We start from the raw sequence: 19,994 nt of genomic DNA on the forward strand, positions 1-19,994 counted from the left end.
CTTACTGCAACCTCCACCTCTTGGGTTCAAGTAATTCTCCTGCCTCAGTCTCCCAAGTAGTTGGGATTACAGGTGTGAGACACCACGTCCCCCTAATTTTTGAACTTTTATTGGAGACTGATGTGAGCCACCATGCCTTGCCAAGGTGATGGCTTTTATAGAAATCTGTTCCCTGACTTTTTAAGTAGCAAGTAATACCTTCTCTTGTAAACTCCAATTGTAAGTGCTTCTGGCTCCCTGTCTGCTGAAGTCAGGGGCTATTGGCCCCTTTGCTGAGTGCCCCAAACTGCGGAGTTTCCTGAGCTCCTTTGTCTGCTTTTAAAGTTCTTTTGCTTCCTCCTTTGCTGGCATGTTGCCAGGATAAAGAACATGGAATCTGGAGTGGGTCCCACGTGGGCTGTAGTCCTGACATGGCGTGGGGAATGTGTGACCTTGGGCATGTTACTTAGCCTCTCTGAACCTTCATTTCTCCATCTTCGAGTGAGGACAATATTACTTCGTAGAATGCAGGTAAGGCACAGTGAATGGTATTTGATTATCTGGTCTTCTGATTGTCCCAGAGCCATGACTAAGGATGCTTTTTGCTCTAAGGAACCAACTCAAACTGGCTTAAGAAGACCATGTACAGGCTGACATAACACAGAGTGCAAAGCTGTAATCCCAGCACTTTGGGAGACTGAGGTGGATGGACCACTGGAGGTCAGGAGTTTGAGACCAGACTGGCCAACATAGGGAAACCCCATCTCTACTAAAAATACTGAAATTAGCTGGGCGTGGTGGCGGGCACCTGTAATCTCAGCTACTCAGGAGGCTGAGGCAGGAGAATCGCTTGAACCCGAGAGGCAGAGGTTGCAGTGAGCCAAGATCGCGCCACTGCACTCCAGTTTGGATGACAGAGCGAGACTCCATCTCAAAAAAAAGAGTCACTTCTAGGCTGGGCGTGGTGGCTCACGCCTGTAACCCCAGCACTTCAGGAGTCTGAGGTGGGCGGATCACAAGGTCAGGAGATCGAGACCATCCTGGCTAACACGGTGAAACCCCGTCTCTACTAAAAAATACAAAAAACTAGCCGGGCGAGGTGGCGGGCGCCTGTAGTCCCAGCTACTCCGGAGGCTGAGGCCGGAGAATGGCGTAAACCCGGGAGGCGGAGCTTGCAGTGAGCTGAGATCTGGCCACTGCACTCCAGCCTGGGCGACAGAGCAAGACTCCGTCTCAAAAAAAAAAAAAAGTGCCTTGCCTCAGAGGCCCCCAGGGTCCAGAAGATGTTCAGGACCTTTCTGAACATGCATTACCAAGGCGGTCAACTTCATCTATCATTGGTAGTCCTCCTGTTAGAGCTGTTCCCATAGGCGCCCCACCTAAGCAGATGACTGTACCCAGTCTCGCCCAACACTTTCTGTGTCCCAAGCCTGTCCATGTTCAGCCCCCAGTGCCACCGCATTATCCTGCTCCCTATGGTGACAGGACATCTCCAAGCCAGCTCTGCTGTGTCCTGCTACAGCCTGGATGTATGTCTCCCAGCCAGTCCGCATGGGTCCCTGGATTTGTTGGTAGTCTGTTTGCCGCCGTAAATCCAAGTTACTACAAGGGCCAGTGGGCAGATGCTTCCCCCAGCACCAGGCTTCTGTGCCTTCTTTAGTGCTCCACTCCTGCTGCTCCACCTCCACAGCAGCACCCTCCTGGCCCAGGACTTCACCTGCAAAACCTAAGATCTCAGGCCCCAATGTTTATACTGGACACAACTCACTTTCATCCACAGCATTGTTTACTCTTGCTTCAGAGACAGCAACAGAATAGAAATCAGCATCGGAATCTCAATGGTGCAAGAGATAGAGGAAGTCAATGGAACACTCATCAAGATAATCTCTATGGCCGGGCGCGGTGCCTCAATCCCAGCACTTTGGGAGGCCTAGACGGGTGGATCACGAGGTCAGGAGGTTGAGACCATCCTGGCTAACAAGGTGAAACCCCGTCTCTACTAAAAAATACAAAAAACTAGCCGGGTGAGGTGGCGGGCGCCTGTAGTCCCAGCTACTCGGGAGGCTGAGGCAGGAGAATGGTGTAAACCCAGGAGGCGGAGCTTGCAGTGAGCCGAGATCCAGCCACGGCACTCCAGCCTGGGTGACAGCACGAGACTCCGTCTCAAAAAAAAAAAAAAAAAAAAAAAAAAGATAATCTCTGAAAGGATCCATATGCCAATCTCATGTTGCAGCGGGAAAAGGATTGGGTCCCTAAAATCCAGATGATGCAATTGCAAACCACTGATCCCTACCTGGATGATTTTTGTTACCAGAATTACTTGGAAAAACTGTCAGCTGCTGAAGAAAAATAAGGTGATGGCCCTAAAAAGGAGTACACCAAGCTCATCACCCCTCAGGTGGCCAAACTTGAGCACGCCTATAATCCAGTGCAATTTGCGGGCACTTTGGGAAAACTGACTGTTTCTAGTGTAAATAATCAGCAAAAAATGATTGATGCTCTTGTGACATCTTGGAGTGAGGATAATGAGACAGAAGAAAAGTTCGAGACAAGAGGAGAAAACCCTTGTCATGGCCGAGCGCAGTGGCTCAAACCTGTAATCCCAGCACTTTGGGAGGCTGAGGCGGGCAGATCATGAGGTCAAGAGATGGAGACCATCCTGGCTAACACGGTGAAACCCCATCTCTACTAAAAATAAAAAAATTAGCCGGGCATGGTGGTGGGCACCTGTAGTCCCAGCTACTCGGGAGGCTGAGGCAGGTGAATCGCTTGAACCTGGGAGGTGGAGGTTGCAGTGAGCCAATATCATGCCACTGCATTCCAGCCTGGTGACAGAGGGAGACTCCGTCTCAAACAAACAAACAAAACCCTGTCATAATTGAGAAAACCTACAGATTACTCCTTGATGTGGAGGACTGTGAAAGTCATTATTGCCTGAAGCTAGAATGGATGAGGGAAAGCACAAAATGTGTAGCATGTATGACAACTTAAGGGGGAAATTGGCTGGACAAGAGAGGCCTAGTGATGACCACTTTGTGCAGATCATGTGTATCTGAAAAGGGAAGAGAATGGTTGCCTGTATTCTTCCTTTCCTCTCCACAGAGCAAGCAACTGACATTCTCCTGATAACAGCCAGGAACCTACCTTTCCTTATAAAGAAGGACGCACAAGGGCCAGGCACCCTGGCTCACTCTTGTAATGCCAGCACTTTGGGAGGCTGAGGTGGGTGGATCACTTGAGATCGGGAGTTCGAGACCAGCCTGGCCAACATCGTGAAACCCCATCTCTACTAAAAATACAAAAATTAACTAGACATGGTGGTGCATACGTGTAATCCCAGCTCCTTGGGAGGCTGAGGCAGGAGAATCGCTTGAACCTGGGAAGCGGAGGTTGCAGTGAGCCGAGATGGCACCAGTGCACTCCAGCCTGGGTGACAGAACGAGACTGTAGCTAAATAAATACATGTGAAATGTGACCTTGCTTCTGTGAAAACAACTTTTTATGTCAGGTTTCATGTTTGAAACAGCTACACACAATTTCTGATAACTTGTTATCAGGAGAAATAGGCTTTGTAAGGGTAGTCTCTTAAGAAATTCTTGATGGCTACTAATAGTGAGAACCTTTATTCACAGCTGCAGGTGATATAAAATTTGGACCTTTTTAGGCCGGGCTTGGTGGCTCACGCCTGTCATCCCAGCACCTCGGGAGGCCGAGGTGGGCGGATCACCTGAGGTCAGGAGTTCGAGACCAGCCTGACCAACATGGAGAAACGCCCCCCCCCATCTCTACTAAAAATACAAAATTAGCTGGGCGTGGTGGCGCATGACTGTAATGCCAGCCACTTGGGAGGCTGAGGCAGGAGAATTGCTTCAACCTGGGAGGTGGTGGTTGTGATGAGCCGAGGTCGCACGCGCCATTGCACCCCAGCCTGGGCAACAAGAGCAAAACTCTGTTCCAAAAGAAAAAAAAAAATTGGTTTTTTTGAGACAGTATTCTATCGCCCAGGCAGGAGTGCAGTGGCTTGATCACAGCTCACTGTAGCCTCCAACTCCCCAGTCTCAGATGATCTTCCTATCTCAGCCTCCCAAGTAGCTGGGACCACAGGCACACACCGTGACGGCTGTTTTTTTTTGTTTTGTTTTGTTTTTTGTTTTTAATTTTTTAAATTTTTTTGAGATGGAGTCTTGCTCTGTCGCCTAGGCTGGAGTGCAGTGGCCAGATCTCAGCTCACTGCAAGCTCCGCCTCCCGGGTTTACGCCATTCTCCCGCCTCAGCCTCCCGAGTAGCTGGGACTACAGGCGGCCGCCACCTCGCCCGGCTAGTTTTTTGTTTTTTTTAGTAGAGACGGGGTTTCACCGTGTTAGCCAGGATGGTCTCGATCTCCTGACCTCGTGATCCACCCGTCTCGGCCTCCCAAAGTGCTAGGATTACAGGCTTGAGCCACCGCGCCCGGCTGACGGCTGGGTTTTTTATTTTATTTTTTTGTAGAGACGAAGTCTCATTATGCTGCCTAGACTGGTCTTGAATTCCTGGGCTCAAGTGATCTGCCCTCTTTGGCTCCCAAAGTGCTATGATTATAGGTGTGTACCACCACATCCAGCCTGAAATGATTTTTTATTCTTTTTTTTTTTTTTGAGATAGAGTCTTGCTGTGTCACCCAGGCTGGAGTGCAGTGATGCCATCTCGGCTCACTGCAACCTTCGCCTCCTGGGTTCAAGCGATTCTCCTGCCTCAGCTTCCCGAATAGCTGGGACTACAGGCACGTGCCACCACGCTCGGCTAATTTTTGTGTTTTTTTAAGTAGAGACAGGGGTTTCACCATGTTGGCCAGGCTGGTGTCGAACTCCTGACCTCAAGTGATCTGCCCTCCTTGAACTCCCAAAGTGCTGGGATTACAGGCCTGAGCCACTGTGCCCAGCCTCTTTTCTTTCTTTCTTTTTTTATTTTTCTGAGGTGGAGTCTCTCTGTCGCCCAGGCTGGAGCGCAGTGGCCAGATCTCAGCTCACTGCAAGCTCCGCCTCCCGGGTTTACGCCATTCTTCTGCCTCAGCCTCCCGAGTAGCTGGGACTACAGGCGCCTGCCACCTCGCCCGGCTAGTTTTTTGTATTTTTTAGTAGAGACGGGGTTTCACCGGGTTAGCCAGAATGGTCTCGATCTCCTGACCTCGTGATCCGCCCGTCTCGGCCTCCCAAAGTGCTGGGATTAAAGGCTTGAGCCACCACGCCCGGCCGCCTCTTTTCTTTCTTAAGCTGCGTCCTGGCTATGTTAGTGTTTATTTTATTATAGATTCTTAAACTAAACTTACACATTCTGTTACGGGTTGAATTGCATCCTCCCTGAATTCATGTGTCGAAGATCTTACCCCTAGTACCTCAGAATGTGACCTTACTTTGTTTTGTTTTGTTTTTTTGAGAGAAAGTCTAGCTCTGTTGCCCAGGCTGGAGTGCAGTGGCACGATCTCGGCTCACTGCAACCACCACCTCCAGGTTCAAGCAATTCTCCTGCCTCAGCCTCCTCAAGTAGCTGGGACTACAGGTGCATGCCATCACGCCCAGCTAATTTTTGTATTTTTAGTAGAGACGGGGTTTCGCCGTGTTGGCCAGGCTGGTCTTGAACTCCTTACCTCATGATCTGCCCACCTCCGCCTCCCAAAAGTGCTGGGATTACAGGTGTGAGCCACTGTGCCCGGCTGCTCATTTGGATATAGGGTCATCATAAATGTAATCCATTAAGATGGGGCCCTACTGAAGTAGAGTGGGTCCCTAATCCAGCATATCTGATGTCCTTACAAAAAGGGGACATTTGGACACAGGCACACACACAGAGCACCAGATGGAGGTTGGAGTTACGCTCAAGGGAACCACCAGAAGTTCGAACAAGGTTGGGAATATATCCTTCCCTGGCACCTTCAGAAGGAGCATAGCCCTGCAGACACCTTGATCTTGTACTCCAGCCTCCAGAACTGCCAGACAATACATTTCCTTTTTTTTTTTTTTTTCTTTCTGAGACAGAGTCTGGTTTTGTCACCCAGGCTGGAGTACAGTGGTGCCATCTCAGCTCATTGTAACCTCTGCCTCTCAGGTTCTAGCAATTCTCCTATCTACCTTGGGTGAAAAAGCGAGACCCTGTCTCAAACAAAACAAACAAAACAAAACAATACAAAGAAACTAATCTCTTTTTTTTTTTTTGAGACGGAGTCTTGCTCTGTTGCCCAGGCTGGAGTGCAGTGGTGCGATTTCCGCTCACTGCAAGCTCTGCTGCGTCCAGAGTTAACGCCATTCTCCTGCCTCAGCCTCCCGAGTAACTGGGACTACAGGCGCCCGCCAGCACGCCCGGCTAATTTTTTTGTATTTTCAGTAGAGACGGGGTTTCACCGTGTTCGCCAGAATGGTCTCGATCTCCTGACCTCGTGATCCGCCCGCCTCAGCCTCCCAAAGTGCTGGGATTACAGGCATGAGCCACTGCACCTGGCCAAGAAACTAATTTCTTAAAGAGAACTGAGAGACTTTCAGTTTTCTGTACGCGGGGATAGTTTGTCTAGCAGAGGGCATATTTGTTGCTTGAAAGACTGGCAAAATCCCTCTTGTTGTTTATAACAGTAAACACTGGGTGAGTTCACGCATTCTCAGAAACTGTTGGTTGGGGCTCCAACACAGAAAGACAGCTGTACCTGTGCCATGTTAAATCAGAGAAAAAGGTTGTTGAATAGTAAGTGTAACATGAGTTGATTTAAGTGAAAAATATTTTCATTCGCCTTGAAAAGTCAGTAAGGAGGACATTAAAAGTTCCACAGCAGTTAATAGGTCAGTGCAGTGACTCATTCCTGTAATCCCAGCACTTTGGGAGACTGAAGCGGGAGGATTGCTTGAGCTCAGGAGTTCGTGACCAGCCTGGGCAACATAGCAAGACTCCGTCTCTAATTAATAAATAATAATAAAACAACGGTTAACATCTGAAAAAAATAAAATAAAATAAACTGTTGATTGGGTATAAACTGGCCTAACCCTTTTGGCAAGATTTCTTGTCTTTTTTTTTTTTGAGTGTTGCTCTTTTGCCCAGGCTGGAGTGCAGTGGCACAATCTTGGCTCGCTGCAAGCTTGGCCTCCTGGGTTCACACCATTCTCCTGCTTCAGCCTGCTGAGTAGCTGGGACTACAGGCGCCCGCCACCACGCCCGGCTAATTTTTTTGTATTTTTAGTAGAGACGGGGTTTCACCATGTTAGCCAGGATGGTCTCAATCTCCTGACCTCATGATCTACCCGCCTCAGCCTCCCAAAGTGCTGGGATTACAGGCCTGAGCCACCGCGCCTGGCTTCAAGTTTTGTGTTTTTTGTCGAGACACCATGTTTCCAGGTTGGTCTTGAACTCCTGGGCTCAAGCCTGCCTCATCTCCTAAAGCGCTAGGATCACAGTCATGAGCCACACTGTACCCGGCCCCCCAAAAGAAGTCTTTAAAGTTTGATCCTTCATTGAATTTTTTTTTTTTTTTTTTTGAGACGAAGTCTTGCTCTGTTGCCCAGGCTGGAGTGCAGTGGCCGGATCTCAGCTCACTGCAAGCTCCGCCTCCTGGGTTTACGCCATTCTCCCGCCTCAGCCTCCCCAGTAGCTGGGACTACAGGTGCCCGCCACCTCGCCCGGCTAGTTTTTTTTTTTTTTTTTTTTGTATTTTTTTAGTAGAGATGGGGGTTCACCATGTTCGCCAGGACGGTCTCGATCTCCTGACCTCGTGATCCGCCCGTCTCAGCCTCCCAAAGTGCTGGGATTACAGACTTCAGCCACTGCGCCCGGCCGGAACTTTTAAAGTGAAACTCTCAAAGCATCTATTTTGGCTAGGTTCTGTGGGACATGAGGAAGTGGCCCTTGCCTGAAGAGAGCACCCAGTAGGAGGTGGCACAAGATTTCCACACACACACGAGTGCCCACAGCAGGGATACTGGGACCCATACCCAGGAGGGAGCCATCAATGCATCCTGAGAAGCGGAAGCCACAGCAGGCCTCAGGGAGGAGGCAGCATCTGAGCTTGGCCTGGAGGGTTCCCACAGTTGCAGGGGCTGGAGATCCTGGCCCAGGCCCAGCCCCTGTGCTCCTGAAGTGGACACTCTAGAGATGAGTGGAGGATCAACCCTGTTTCTGGTTTGGGGTGGTTTGTGTGTTTGGGGCAAGGGAATTTCTCAGGTTGCCCTTATTTTCTGAAACGCACATACTCCTGGATGTTTCTGTGTAAACCATCTGCTCCATTTTGGCCAAAGCAGGAGTTCCTCTCAACTCTCCATGGGGACCGGGGAGGTGGGGGATGCAGATATCAGACAGACTCATAGCCTCAGAGCTTCAGGGTGGCCTGTGGGTCTGGTGAATTCTTCTGCTGGTTCTCCAAGTGTGATCCTTGGCCAGTAGCACCAGCATCACCTGGACATCTATTAGAAATGCAAATTTTCGGCCGAGCACAGTGGCTCACTCTTGTAATTCCCGGACTTCGGGAGGCTGAGGCGGGTGGATCACCTGAGGTCAGGAGTTTGAAACCAGCCTGGCCAATATGATGAAACCCCGTCTCTACTAAAAATACAAAAAATTAGCCAGGCGTGGTGGCAGGCGCCTGTAATCCCAGCTACTCAGGAGGCTGAGGCAGGAGAATCGCTTGAACCTGGGGGTGCAGAGGTTGCAGTGAGCTGAGATCATGCCACTGCACTCCAGCCTGGCCACAAGAGCAAAACTCTGTCTCAAAAATAACAGCAACAGCAGCAACAAAAAGAAATGCAAATTTTCTGGCCCCATCTCAAACCTATTGAATCAGATACTTTTAGAGAATTGGTTCCTATAATCTGTGTTTTAACAAGCCTGTGACTCTGGTTTGAGAACCACTGATAGTGATATTTACTCCAGGTGACCCAGGGAAGCGGGGCCCAGCCTGGGCTCCCCCGACCCCTGTCCACCTTTCCTGACTGCTCCGTGCTCACCTCCAAGAGGCTGGAGCTGTTCCTGACTGATGGCTCACGGGAGGATTGGGAGCTGGGATGCTGTTTGGCTAACATCCTCTCCTGCAGGGAGGGGGTGAGGTCTGCAAGGGGTACCCAGGGCCTTCTCTGGAATGCTACCTCCCTCCCACTTCATGTACTAGGTGGCATATTAGTATTATTAATCCATACATTCATTCAACAACTTTTTTTTGTTGATTGTCTACCGTATACAGGTTGGTTTGGCTATTGGAGATACAGAAATGACTGTGATATCACCCTAGTCCACAAGGAATCCATGGTCCAGTGGGGACATTGGGGTGGCCACCAGGCAGTGATAGAGCAATCTCATAAAAGTTTTTATTACAACCAGGTGCAGTGGCTTGTGCTTGTAATCCTAGCTACTTGGGAGACTGATGCACCTCCTCGGGAGGTGGGAGAATCACTTGAGACCAGGAGTTTGAGACCAGCCTGGGAAACACAGTGAGACTCTCTCAAAAAAAAAAAAAAAATTAGCCGGGCTTGGTGACCTGCACCAGCAGTGTTAGCTACTCAAGAGGCTGAGGAGGGAGGATCGTTCGAGCTCAGGAGCTTGAGGCTGCCGTAAGCTGTAATCATGCCACTGTACTCTAGTCTGGGTATGTTTTATATATATGTGTGTGTGTGTGTGTATAAAATGTATAAAAATGTATATGTATAAAAATATGTGTGTATTTATGTCTATTTATTGATGTCTATTTTTTGAGATAGAGTCTCACTATTTCACCCAGGCTTGAGTACAGTGGCACAATCATGGCTCACTGCATTCTCGAACTCCCAGGCTCAAGCGACCCTCCCACCTCAGCCTCCCGAATAGCTGGAACTACAGGCATGTGCCACCATGCCCGGCTAATTTTTAAAAATGTTTTGTAGAGATGGTGTCTCCCTATGTTGCTCAGGCTGATTTCAAACTCCAGGTTTCAAGCAATCCTCCTACCTCAGCCTCCAAAAGTGCTGAGATTACAGGCGTGAGCCACCATGCCTGACAATTGTTTTTTTTTTTTTTTTTTTTTTGAGACGGAGTCTCATTCTGTGGTCCAGGCTGGAGTGTAGTGGCGGGATTCCTGCTCACTGCAACCTCTGCCTTCTGGGTTTGAGCAATTCTCCTGTCTCAGCCTCCTGAGTAGCTGGGATTACAGGTGCCTGCTACCATGCCTGGCTAATTTTTTTGTATTTTTAGTAGAGATGGGGTTTTGCCCATTGGCCAGGCTGGTCTGGAACTCCTGACCTCAAGTCATCTGCCCGCCTCAGCCTCCCAAAGTGCTGGGATTACAGACGTGAGACAGTGTGCACAGCCCCCCACCCTTTTTTTTTTTTTTTAAGTGATGGGGCCTCCCCATGTTACTCAGGCTGGTCTCAAACTCCTGAACTCAGGTGATCCTCCGACCTCAGTCTCACAAAGTGCTGGGATTACAGGCATGAGCTACCATGCCTGCCACCCCCCTCCCCGGCAAATTTTGTTTACAGTTAATATTGCAAAGGCCTCCTCTCTCTACATGCTTTCTTGTCTTTCCGATCCATGCTCCGCATTTTTGGAGATGGAGTCTCACTCTATCCTCCAGGGTGGAGTGCAGTGTTGCAATCTTGGCTCACTGCAACCTCTGCCTTCCAGGTTCATGCAATTCTCATGCCTCAGCCTCCCAAGTAGCTGGGATTACAGGCATGCACCACCACGCCTGGATAATTTTTGTATTTTTAGTAGAGATGAGGTTTCCACATGTCAGCCAGGCTGGTCTGGAACTCCTGACCTCAGGTGATCTGGTGATCTGCCCGCTTCGGCCTCCCAAAGTGCCAAAGTGCTGGCATTACAGGTGTGAGCCACTCTGCGCTTGGCCACTTTTTTTTTTTTTTTTTTTGAGACGGAGTTGTGCTCTTTTGCCCAGGTTGGAGTGCAGTGGTGCGATCTTGGCTCACTGTAACCTCTACCTCCTGGGTTTAAGTGATTCTCCTGCCTCAGCCTCCTGAGTGGCTGGGACTATAGGCGACGGCTGCCACGCCCGGCTAATTTTTGTATTTTTAGTAGATACGAGGTTTCACCGTGTTGGCCAGGCTGGTCTCGAATTCCTGACCTCAAGTGATCCACCTGCCTCAGCCTCCCAAAGTGCTGGGATTACAGGTGTGAGCCACAGCACCCGACCTAGAGTGAAATACTGAAAACCCTCTCATGGCTTTCCAGGCTTCTGAGGGATGAAGTCCAACACCTTAGGCTGGACTACCAGACGCTGCATAGTCTGGTCCTGCTTTGGCAGGATTTCTCTCATCATTGGCCCTGTAACACTTCAAGGGACTGCAGTAATGATGCTTCATAGAATATGCTGTGTTCTCTTGTACCTGCATGTGGTAACTGTGTACCTACTGCCCTCTGCTTAGAATTCCCTTTGCTGCTTGCTTGGTGAACTTCCACTCATCTCTCATGGCTCAGTTCCAATGCCATCACCTCTGGGAACCATCTCCTGCCTGCCCCAGGAGGACTGGGTCCTCCTTTTCCTGTCCTCTTTTCCTTGAACCTGTATTTCTTTTTTTGAGACAGTCTCGCTCTGTCACCCAGGCTGAAGTGCAGTGGTGATTTTGGCTCACTGCAACCTCTGCCTTCCAGGTTCAAGCAGTTCTCCCTGCCTTCGCCTCTCCAGTAGCTGGGATTACAGGCACACACCAGCATGCCCGGTTTTTATATTTTTAGTAAAGATGGGGTTTCACTATGTTGGGCAGTCTGGTCTTGAACTTCTGATCTTAGGTGATCCGCTTGCCTCAGCCTCCCAAAGTGCTGGGATTACAGGCGTGAGCCACCGCAGAGTCTTAAAAGGTTGGGTTACAATGAGGATTAGGAAATCTGTCAGTTATTCGACAGAGAGACAATGAATGGACCAAAGGATCGGGGAGCTCCCTGACATTACAGAACAAGTTCAGTATGCAGAATACTGTGAAAGCGAGGCGGAAAAGCAGGTTTTGTTTGCGAGTTTGACTTTAGGATTGCAGGTGAAAAACTTGTGTGACCCTGGAGGTGTGTGGCTAAGGTGCTGCGGGGTCACTGGAGAAAGGTCAAGGGACTGTGGCCCAGTTGGCTCGGAGGTTGTTCAGGTCTCCCAGATTCCAGGGCGGCATTATGAGCCACGTGACAGACCTCCCCTGACTGGCTGACAGCGAAGCATAATTGAGAAGATGGCGGACCAGCAAGGACCTCATCAGAGTAGGTCTGTACACAGAGCGGCATAGAGTGCAGGAGGGTAGTAGGCCGGGCGGGTGCGGTGGCTCACGCCTGTAATCCCAGCACTTTGGAAAGCCGAGGCGGGCGGATCATGAGGTCAGGAAATCGAGACCATCACGCCTAACACGGTGAAACCCCGTCTCTACTAAAAATACAAAAAAAAAAAAAAAAAAAAAAAGCCGGGCGTGGTGGCGGGCGCCTGTAGTCCCAGCAACTCAGAAGGCTGAGGCAGGAGAATGGCGTGAACCCGGGAGGCGGAGGTTGCAGTGAGCCGAGATCGCGCCACTGCACTCCAGCCTGGGCGACAGAGAGAGACTCTGTCTCAAAAAAAAAAAAAAAAAAAAAAAAAAGAGTGCAGGAGGGTAGTGAAGCCCAAGGGGAATGCCGACCCTTTTTCCTGTTGGGGCCAAGGCAGAGGCGATGTGGGCAGGGGAGAGAGGCCGGGGAATGCGCAGAAGCCGATTCCATCTCTGCACTAACAGTGGACTAGGGGCAGAGCTGGATTTTCGAGGGCAGTGTGCAGCTCCCAATAACGTGTTCCGTGGGTCCTCTGTGAGCCTAGGTTCCTGGTGAGTACCAAGGGGAGCGCGTCGGAACCGTACGCTCCTTTGAGTGAGGGGAATCCGGGAGGACCCAAGGCAGGGGAAACAGGGCCGAGCGGGAAAGCCCTTGAATGGGGGGCGAGACCAGGCCAGGCCCGCTGGACTCGTCGCATGTCTCCTTGGTGACGGGACGCTTGGCCCGGAAGTGGGCGGTGCTTCTGGCGGGGCGGGGCATCTCTGTGACGCTAGGGGCTGCGCCTCGATGGCGAAACCCAAGCGGCTCCCGGGGGGGTTTGAACTGGCCAATGGGCGAGCTGCCGACCGGGTGTCGGAAAAGGAGGCGGAAGCCGGGAGGAGCCGCCGCCAGAGCCAGACTGCATCCGCCGCGGCGTCTCCATGGCACGACCCTGGCCTCCGACTTCAACGACTTCATAAGGCGGCGTTTCTGGGCTCAGCCGTGTCGCTCCTGGTGAGAGGTCGCCGGCAGGCGGGATCCAGCGCGCTCCGGGCACCGCGGGCGAGACCGTCGCCTTCGTACCCACGGCGCGGTCGGCCCCGCGGGGCCGTCGGGTCCTGCGTTCCCCGCCGCGTCGCGCTCGTCCCCTTCCTGTCAGAACCTGGGCCCCCGCCACGCCCACCGGCACGGGGCCTCTCCTCCTCCCGCTAACGGGCGGCCGGCCGCCTCCTTCCTCTCCTGGCTACCGCGGGGCTCTGCCCCTCTTCTGCCGCCCGCGGGCAGGGCTTCGCCTTTCTATGGGCAGAAACCGGTACCCTTCTGCCTGCTGGTGGGTGGCCGTCCCTTCTCTCCGCCGACAGAGGCTGTCCCTCGCTCTGCTGCCCGCCGGCGGCCTCGCCCCGACCACCTCGTCCTCTCCGCGGGCCTCCACACGGCAGTCACTTGCCCTCCCTCCGTAGGCAGCGCTGTTCCCCGGGCACCGTCTCCGGGTCACCAGGGCCCTCGCCCGCGGGGGTCCCCGCCGCCCCCTCCCAGCCCGGTGTCTAACCTGCTTAGAACTCGGTTGTTCGGTTTTCCCTCGCGGCGGGGCCCCCGGGCTCCGCGCCTCCCTCTTTCAAACACTATTGGTCCTCTCCGGCACCTCTTCTTCCGGGAACGCCCCTTCTCCTAGGAGACGGTTGTCCGACCCCGCCCCAGCATCCCCGCTGCTCCCTGCGCGGTTCCGGCCCTCTGGGGCCCACTTGGGGCCGAGCGGTTCTCACCTACCCTCTCCGCACGTCCGCCGGCGCCTCAGGTTTCCCCCAGTAGCCACCGGCCGTCTTCCGCGTGGGGCCCGGGCGCGGTGGTACTTTCCCTCGCTGTTCTGCCCCGTCCCCTCCTCTTCCTCCCCTCTGCCCCCAGGTCGCTCAGCCTCTCCTATCTCCCCCTACTTTGGCAGGACAGTTGCTGTGCGACTAGGACAGTAGAGGAGCGCCTCCCAAGTTTTCATCCAACTGCCAACCCCAAAGCTTCCACCCTTCTCCCCTCAGAGAGGACGTTTGATGCCAGGCCCCTTGAGAGGCTCATTGACAAGCCCGCCCCTCTGGGTCCCCCTGAGCAGAGCCTGCTGACCCAATTGCCCACCTTTGCGGCTTTGATGCCTAGCCATGTCTGCCTCATCCTCAGGCGGCTCCCCCAGGTACTGCCGATGTGGGAGGCGCCTGCGCCGGAGGGCAGGGAAAGGTGGCCAGGGGTCCCCAGGGCAGGCTCGCCTGAGGCTTCCAGCTTCCTCATTGTGTTTGCTGAAAGTCTGGACCAAAACATTTAAAAATCATTTTTAAAGGGAAGGGGGAACGAAATGTATACACAATCCCAGCTCTACCTCCCTCGCTCCTTCCCTCCCCAAATGTCACAGCTTCCTGGAAGCAAACAGGGTCACTCTTGTCTTAATAGAGTACTAGGTTCAGAGCCGTTTTGAAGGGAGTCGAGGTGTAAATAAATAACATGTAGGAGGTGGATGTGGCAGTTAGCAAGATGATGGAATCCAGGTGGTTTGACAAGAAACCCACTGAGAGATTTCCCAAAACTATCGGCTTTACATGAACAATGTTCTGAATGATTAGGGAAAAAAGCCTGTCTTCTCAGTTTTGGTATTCCTTGGCTAAAGGATCAGTAGAGCGTGCTCTCTCTCTCTATATATATATGTGTGTGTGTAAACACATCTATATGTGTTTACACACATATGTATATATGTGTGTATATATGCACACACACACACAGTCCCTCCTTTTTTTTTTTTTTTTTTTTGAGACGGAGTCTCGCTCTGTCTCCCAGGCTGGAGTGCAGTGCCCGGATCTCAGTTCACTGCAAGCTCCGCCTCCCGGATTTACGCCATTCTCTTGCCTCAGCCTCCCTAGTAGCTGGGACTACAGGCGCCCGCCACCTCGCCCGGCTAGTTTTTTTGTATTTTTTAGTAGAGACGGGGTTTTACCGTGTTAACTAGGATGGTCTTGATCTCCTGACCTCGTGATCCACCCGTCTCGGCCTCCCAAAGTCCTGGGATTACAGGCTTGAGCCACCACGCCTGGCCATTCCCTCTTTTTAAAATCAGGATGTAATACACATACAGCAAAACGCATACCACAGTGCTCAATTATTTTTTCATTGCATTTTGATATTGCATTATTTTCCCCAAGTATTTGTAGAGAGGGCAGATGATAATTTGGGACCGCCCCGTCTCTGCCCCACCCTCCCTGCCTCCCCCTGGTTGCTCAGCCTCTCTGATCTCTCCCCACTTTGGGGGCCAGTTGCGGTGGCTCATGTCTGTGTAATCCTAGCACTTTGAGAGGCCGAGGTGGGCGGATCACCTGAGGTCAGGAGTTTGAGACCAGCCTGACCAACATGGTGAAACCCCGTCTCTACTAGAAATATAAAAAATTAGCTGGGCATGGTGGCACACCCTTGTAATCCCAGCTACTCAGGAGGCTGGGGCAGGAAAATTGGAGAATTGCTTGAACCTGGGAGGCGGAGCTTGCAGTGAGCAAAGATTGGGCCACCGCACTCCATCCTGGGCGACAGAGCAAGACTCTATCTCAAAAAAAAAAAAAAAAAAAAAAAAAAGGCAGTGAGATGGATCATCAGATGGTAATTCCAAGTCCCTTCCCATCCTGGAGTTCTTGGATGTACCGCTGAAATATTTTGGAGCAAATTAAACTTTTAAACTTTGCTCTCTATTTTTTTTTTTCTGTCTTTGCAGATCTGGTGATGGGGCTGTACAGTATATGTGTAAGCAATGTGAATTACACATGGCATTACAAAAAATATCCCCTGCTGCTTAGGAGCTTAAAGGATAGGAAGCGGAATCTTTTGGGAAACAGATACTTTTTTATTCTCTTAGGGGAATATTTGAGCCTTAATTTGATGAGTGTGCGTTACAGTGACTTCTCGTGCCTGAGGCTAATGCTTTTTGAAAAAAATTCTTTTTCTTTTTTGTTGTTGTTTTGAAACAGGGTCTCCCTCTGCCACCTAGGCTGGAGTGCAGTGGCGCGGTCATGGCTCACTGCAGCTTCCACCTCCCAGGCTTAAGTGATTCTCCCACCTCAGCCTCCCAAATAGCTGGGACTACAGATACACGCCACCACGCCCAGCTAATTTTTGTATGTTTTGTAGAGATGGGGTCTTGCCATGTTGCCCAGGCTGGTCTCAAACTCCTGGGCTCAAGCAATCTGCCTGCCTTGGCCTCCAAAAGTGTTGGAATTATAGGCATGAGCCATGGCTTGTGGTCACTAATGCTCTATTTTTGTCATTCACTCACTCCACCTTTCTCCAGGGCCGCCTCTGCTCCAGGCACTGTCCTGGGTGCTTCTACCCTCAACCAAACCAGCACCTTGGCTGTGTTCATGTGCTGCTTGCTTTTTGTCATCTGACAGGCTGTCCGCCTGGCTTTTCAGTAAGGGTCATAATACATGTGATGTGACGATATGTTACAAGTCCAGCCTGCAAATGCCCGTCACCCTATTTCTGTCCCACTGCTGGGCTCCCACGCACATCTGGTGCTCATCTCAGGGGAGTCAAGGAATTCCACGCTGGTTTTCCTAGCCTTGAACATGTTGGCTACCATAGTCAGTGTGTAATTTCATGAGATCTAAAACGTAAGAGAGCCCTAGTTTTCTGCTTACAATCTGGTTCTTGTGCCTGGGTGCAGGTTTCCATCGTGTGGGAAGAACGGAGTAACGAGTCTCACGCAGAAAAAGGTCTTGAGAGCACCTTGTGGCGCACCCAGTGTAACTGTGACGGTAGGTGATGCACTCATGTAGCAGCCCCCTTTGGTCACCCTGCTAAAAATGCTTCTGCACACCATTTCCAGGAGATGCCTTACCCTGCTGGGTACCATCGCTGCCCAGTTACACTGCTAGGTGCTGTTATGCGTAGCCTGCTGATTTTTAATTATGATCATTTTTGTCTACGCTAAGGCTGCCGGGTGTGAGGAAGTTGTCTTAGACGTACTCTTCCAGCCAAATCCTAAAATCTTGAGAGTTTTAAAATAAAGGAAAAGAGAAGAGAAAAAAAAAGTTTAAAGAATGGGTGGAAGGATAAGAGCTGGTGGTGGTTGAGGGGTTTGTAGCTGCGGTTCTGCCTTGCTCATGTTTTCTTTAGAATCTAGACAACTTTCTCATCCTTAGGATTTCCTCCAGCTTTCTGTTTTCATGGTCTTTGATCTGCCTGCTGTCTGATTTATTCTGCACCCTGAGCATTTTGTGTGTTTCCCATGCCAATCTGCATGCCCACTTGAGATCACTGTGTAGAAGGATCCGCCTGCTTTCCGCTGTGCTTCACTAAATCCAAGGAGGAGCCGTGCATTCCAGCAGGTTTAGAGGAGATCCAGCCCTGAGGACCCTGGGGCCTGTGTCTGGGATCTATTCTAGAACGGGTGGGTCTTGCAGACCCTCTCTTGAGTGGACCAGAATCTCCCTGGTGGTCTTCTGCTGGGATCTCTGCAGGAACCTGCTGAATGATACTCCCGCCTTGCTGCCTGTCTGCATGCCAGTAGTTGGTAGCTGTCCTGCTCGCTTGCTGGCTAGGCTTTTCGGTGGCCCCCAGAGGCTGTGAGCTCCGTTTTTATGCCCAGTTTACTCATCCACAGATCAACCATTTTTGTGTTGTCCTCCCCCACCTGCCAGAAGCCAACCATGAAGGACCGCTCTTCAACTCCCCCCTTACATGTTCACGTGGATGAGAACACCCCTGTCCACGTCCACATAAAAAAACTCCCGAAACCATCAGCGACCAGCAGCCAGGTAGGAGCATGCCAGTGGGGTGAGGTAGCAGCTGTGGATCTGGGTGATCCTGCTAAGCCCAGCCTCCTCGCACTCTGACTCCAAAGGTTTGGGAGACAAACACACTCTTTCGGAGGCCGGTTTCCTGGTTAGAAGGTAGGCAGGCCTGTCATCCAGGAGCAGCAGCAGTAACATTAATCAGAAGAGGAACTCTGCCAGTTGGAGAGGGATGTCACTAGCATGGCACCATGGCCAGCTGGGTGTGGAAGTGACCCTGGATTTGTCCCTTTCCACAGAAATCTCACAAGCGAGGAATGAAAGGGGACACTGTGAATGTGCGGCGGAGTGTCCGGGTGAAAACCAAGGTACCTTGGATGCCCCCTGGAAAATCATCTGCCCGGCCCGTGGGATGCAAGTGGGAGGTAGGCTCACCCTTGCCCAGGCTTTTCTTCTCGGACTGCTCAGATCCTAGCAGGCCTCAGCCTCGGTATGATTCAGGGTCAGCTGTAGCTACTGGAATGTCCTAGCAGACCCCATTTACTGAGGGCCTTGCTAAACCCTGAAACTGTGTGAATAATCTTCTTGAGTTCTTATGACACTGCTGTGTGGGAAGTCCTGCTGTCCCAGTGCAGAGATGAGGAACCAGGCCTCAGAGAGAAGTGATTTTCCCAGAGTCACAGAGAAGGTAGCAGAGCTGGAGTTAAGATTCTTTCTAGAGGCAGTACTCTTAGCCTCTCTACTTTGCTTGTGAGGAGCCACATCACATGTCTTGTCTCTTTTCTTTTCTTTTTTCTTTTCTTTTCTTTTCTTTTCTTTTCTTTTCTTTTCTTTTCTTTTCTTTTCTTTTCAGACAGAGCCTTGCTCTGTTGCTGAGGCTGGAGTACAGTGGCATGATCTTGGCTCACTGCAATCTCCACCTCCCAGGTTCAAGTGATTCTCCTGCCTCAGCCTCCCGAGTAGCTGGGACTACAGGCACCCGCCACCACTCCAACTAATTTTTGTATTTTTAGTAGAAATGGGGTTTCACCATGTTGGTCAGGCTGGTCTCGAACTCCTGACCTCAGGTGATCCGCACACCTAGGCCTCCCAAAGTGTTGAGATTACAGGTGTGAGCCACCGCACCCAGCCTGTTTTTCTTATAGCTTTATTACATTAGAAATCTTTCATACCAGCAGCGAAAAGAAAAAAAAATAGAAATGAAAAACAAAAGTAACTTCTTAAAGTTTATAGTCATACCTCATAGTTTTGACTCCTTGACTTACCAGACAAAGGAGACTCCTTTGTCCCCCTTAGAGATAAAGGGAGTATGGGGCCTTCTTAGGATTAAATGGAAACTGCTCTGACCAGTACATAAATTACAAGGATTGAGATTAAAATGCTGCCTTACATTTTTTACTACATACACTTCACTAATAATCAGTGAAATGTAAATTAAAAGCCGCAGTATGTATATATATATATAATATATATATATATATATATATTTTTTTTTTTTTTGAGACGGAGTCTCGCTCTGTTGCCCAGGCTGGTGTGCAGTGGCTGGATCTCAGCTCACTGCAAGCTCCGCCTCCCGGGTTTACGCCATTCTCCTGCGTCAGCCTCCTGAGTAGCTGGGACTACAAGCGCCTGCCACCTCGCCCGGCTGGTTTTTTTTGTATTTTTTAGTAGAGACGGGGTTTCACTGTGTAAGCAGGATGGTCTCGATCTCCTGACCTCGTGATCCGTCCGTCTTGGCCTCCCAAAGTGCTGGGATTACAGGCTTGAGCTACCGCGCCCGGCCCGCAGTATATATATGTATATATATATATATATTTTTTTTTGAGACGGAGTCTCACTCTGTGGCCCGGGCTGGAGTGCAGTGGCCGGATCTCAGCTCACTGTAAGCTCCGCCTCCCGGGTTCACGCCATTCTCCTGCCTCAGCCTCCCCAGTAGCTGGGACTATAGGTGCCCGCCACCTCGCCCGGCTAGTCTTTTTTTGTATTTTTTAGTAGAGACGGGGTTTCACCATGTTAGCCAGGATGGTCTCGATCTCCTGACCTCGTGATCCGCCCGCCTCAGCCTCCCAA

At 51.0% G+C, this 19,994-nt stretch overlaps 1 protein-coding gene and 1 pseudogene across 7 annotated transcripts in view; both read left to right on the forward strand.

Annotated features, from left to right (window-relative positions):
• The first annotated feature begins 1,236 nt into the window (after nucleotides 1-1,236).
• LOC104661398 lies at nucleotides 1,237-12,653 on the forward strand (annotated as a pseudogene).
• A 324-nt stretch (nucleotides 12,654-12,977) lies between these two features.
• ODF2 (outer dense fiber of sperm tails 2) overlaps nucleotides 12,978-19,994 on the forward strand; it is a 49,217-nt gene continuing 42,200 nt past the window's right edge. For 2 of the 7 annotated variants that reach the window (XR_004053892.1, XM_030919114.1), the window contains exons 1-4: nucleotides 13,022-13,185; nucleotides 16,856-16,946; nucleotides 17,832-17,948; nucleotides 18,224-18,349. Coding sequence is in view for 6 of the 7 variants with exons in the window: in XM_030919114.1 (XP_030774974.1) it covers nucleotides 13,022-13,185; nucleotides 16,856-16,946; nucleotides 17,832-17,948; nucleotides 18,224-18,349 (498 nt within the window). In the remaining variant the exon portion in view is untranslated. Of the gene's footprint in view, nucleotides 13,186-14,110; nucleotides 14,351-16,855; nucleotides 16,947-17,794; nucleotides 17,949-18,223; nucleotides 18,350-19,994 lie in introns of those variants that run through there. The other 5 variants (XM_030919118.1, XM_030919119.1, XM_030919115.1 and 2 more) reach the window with 5 other exon arrangements.

The sequence above is a fragment of the Rhinopithecus roxellana genome, chromosome 16 (genome assembly GCF_007565055.1).
Source record: "Rhinopithecus roxellana isolate Shanxi Qingling chromosome 16, ASM756505v1, whole genome shotgun sequence".
NCBI classification, from domain to species: Eukaryota; Metazoa; Chordata; class Mammalia; order Primates; family Cercopithecidae; genus Rhinopithecus; species Rhinopithecus roxellana.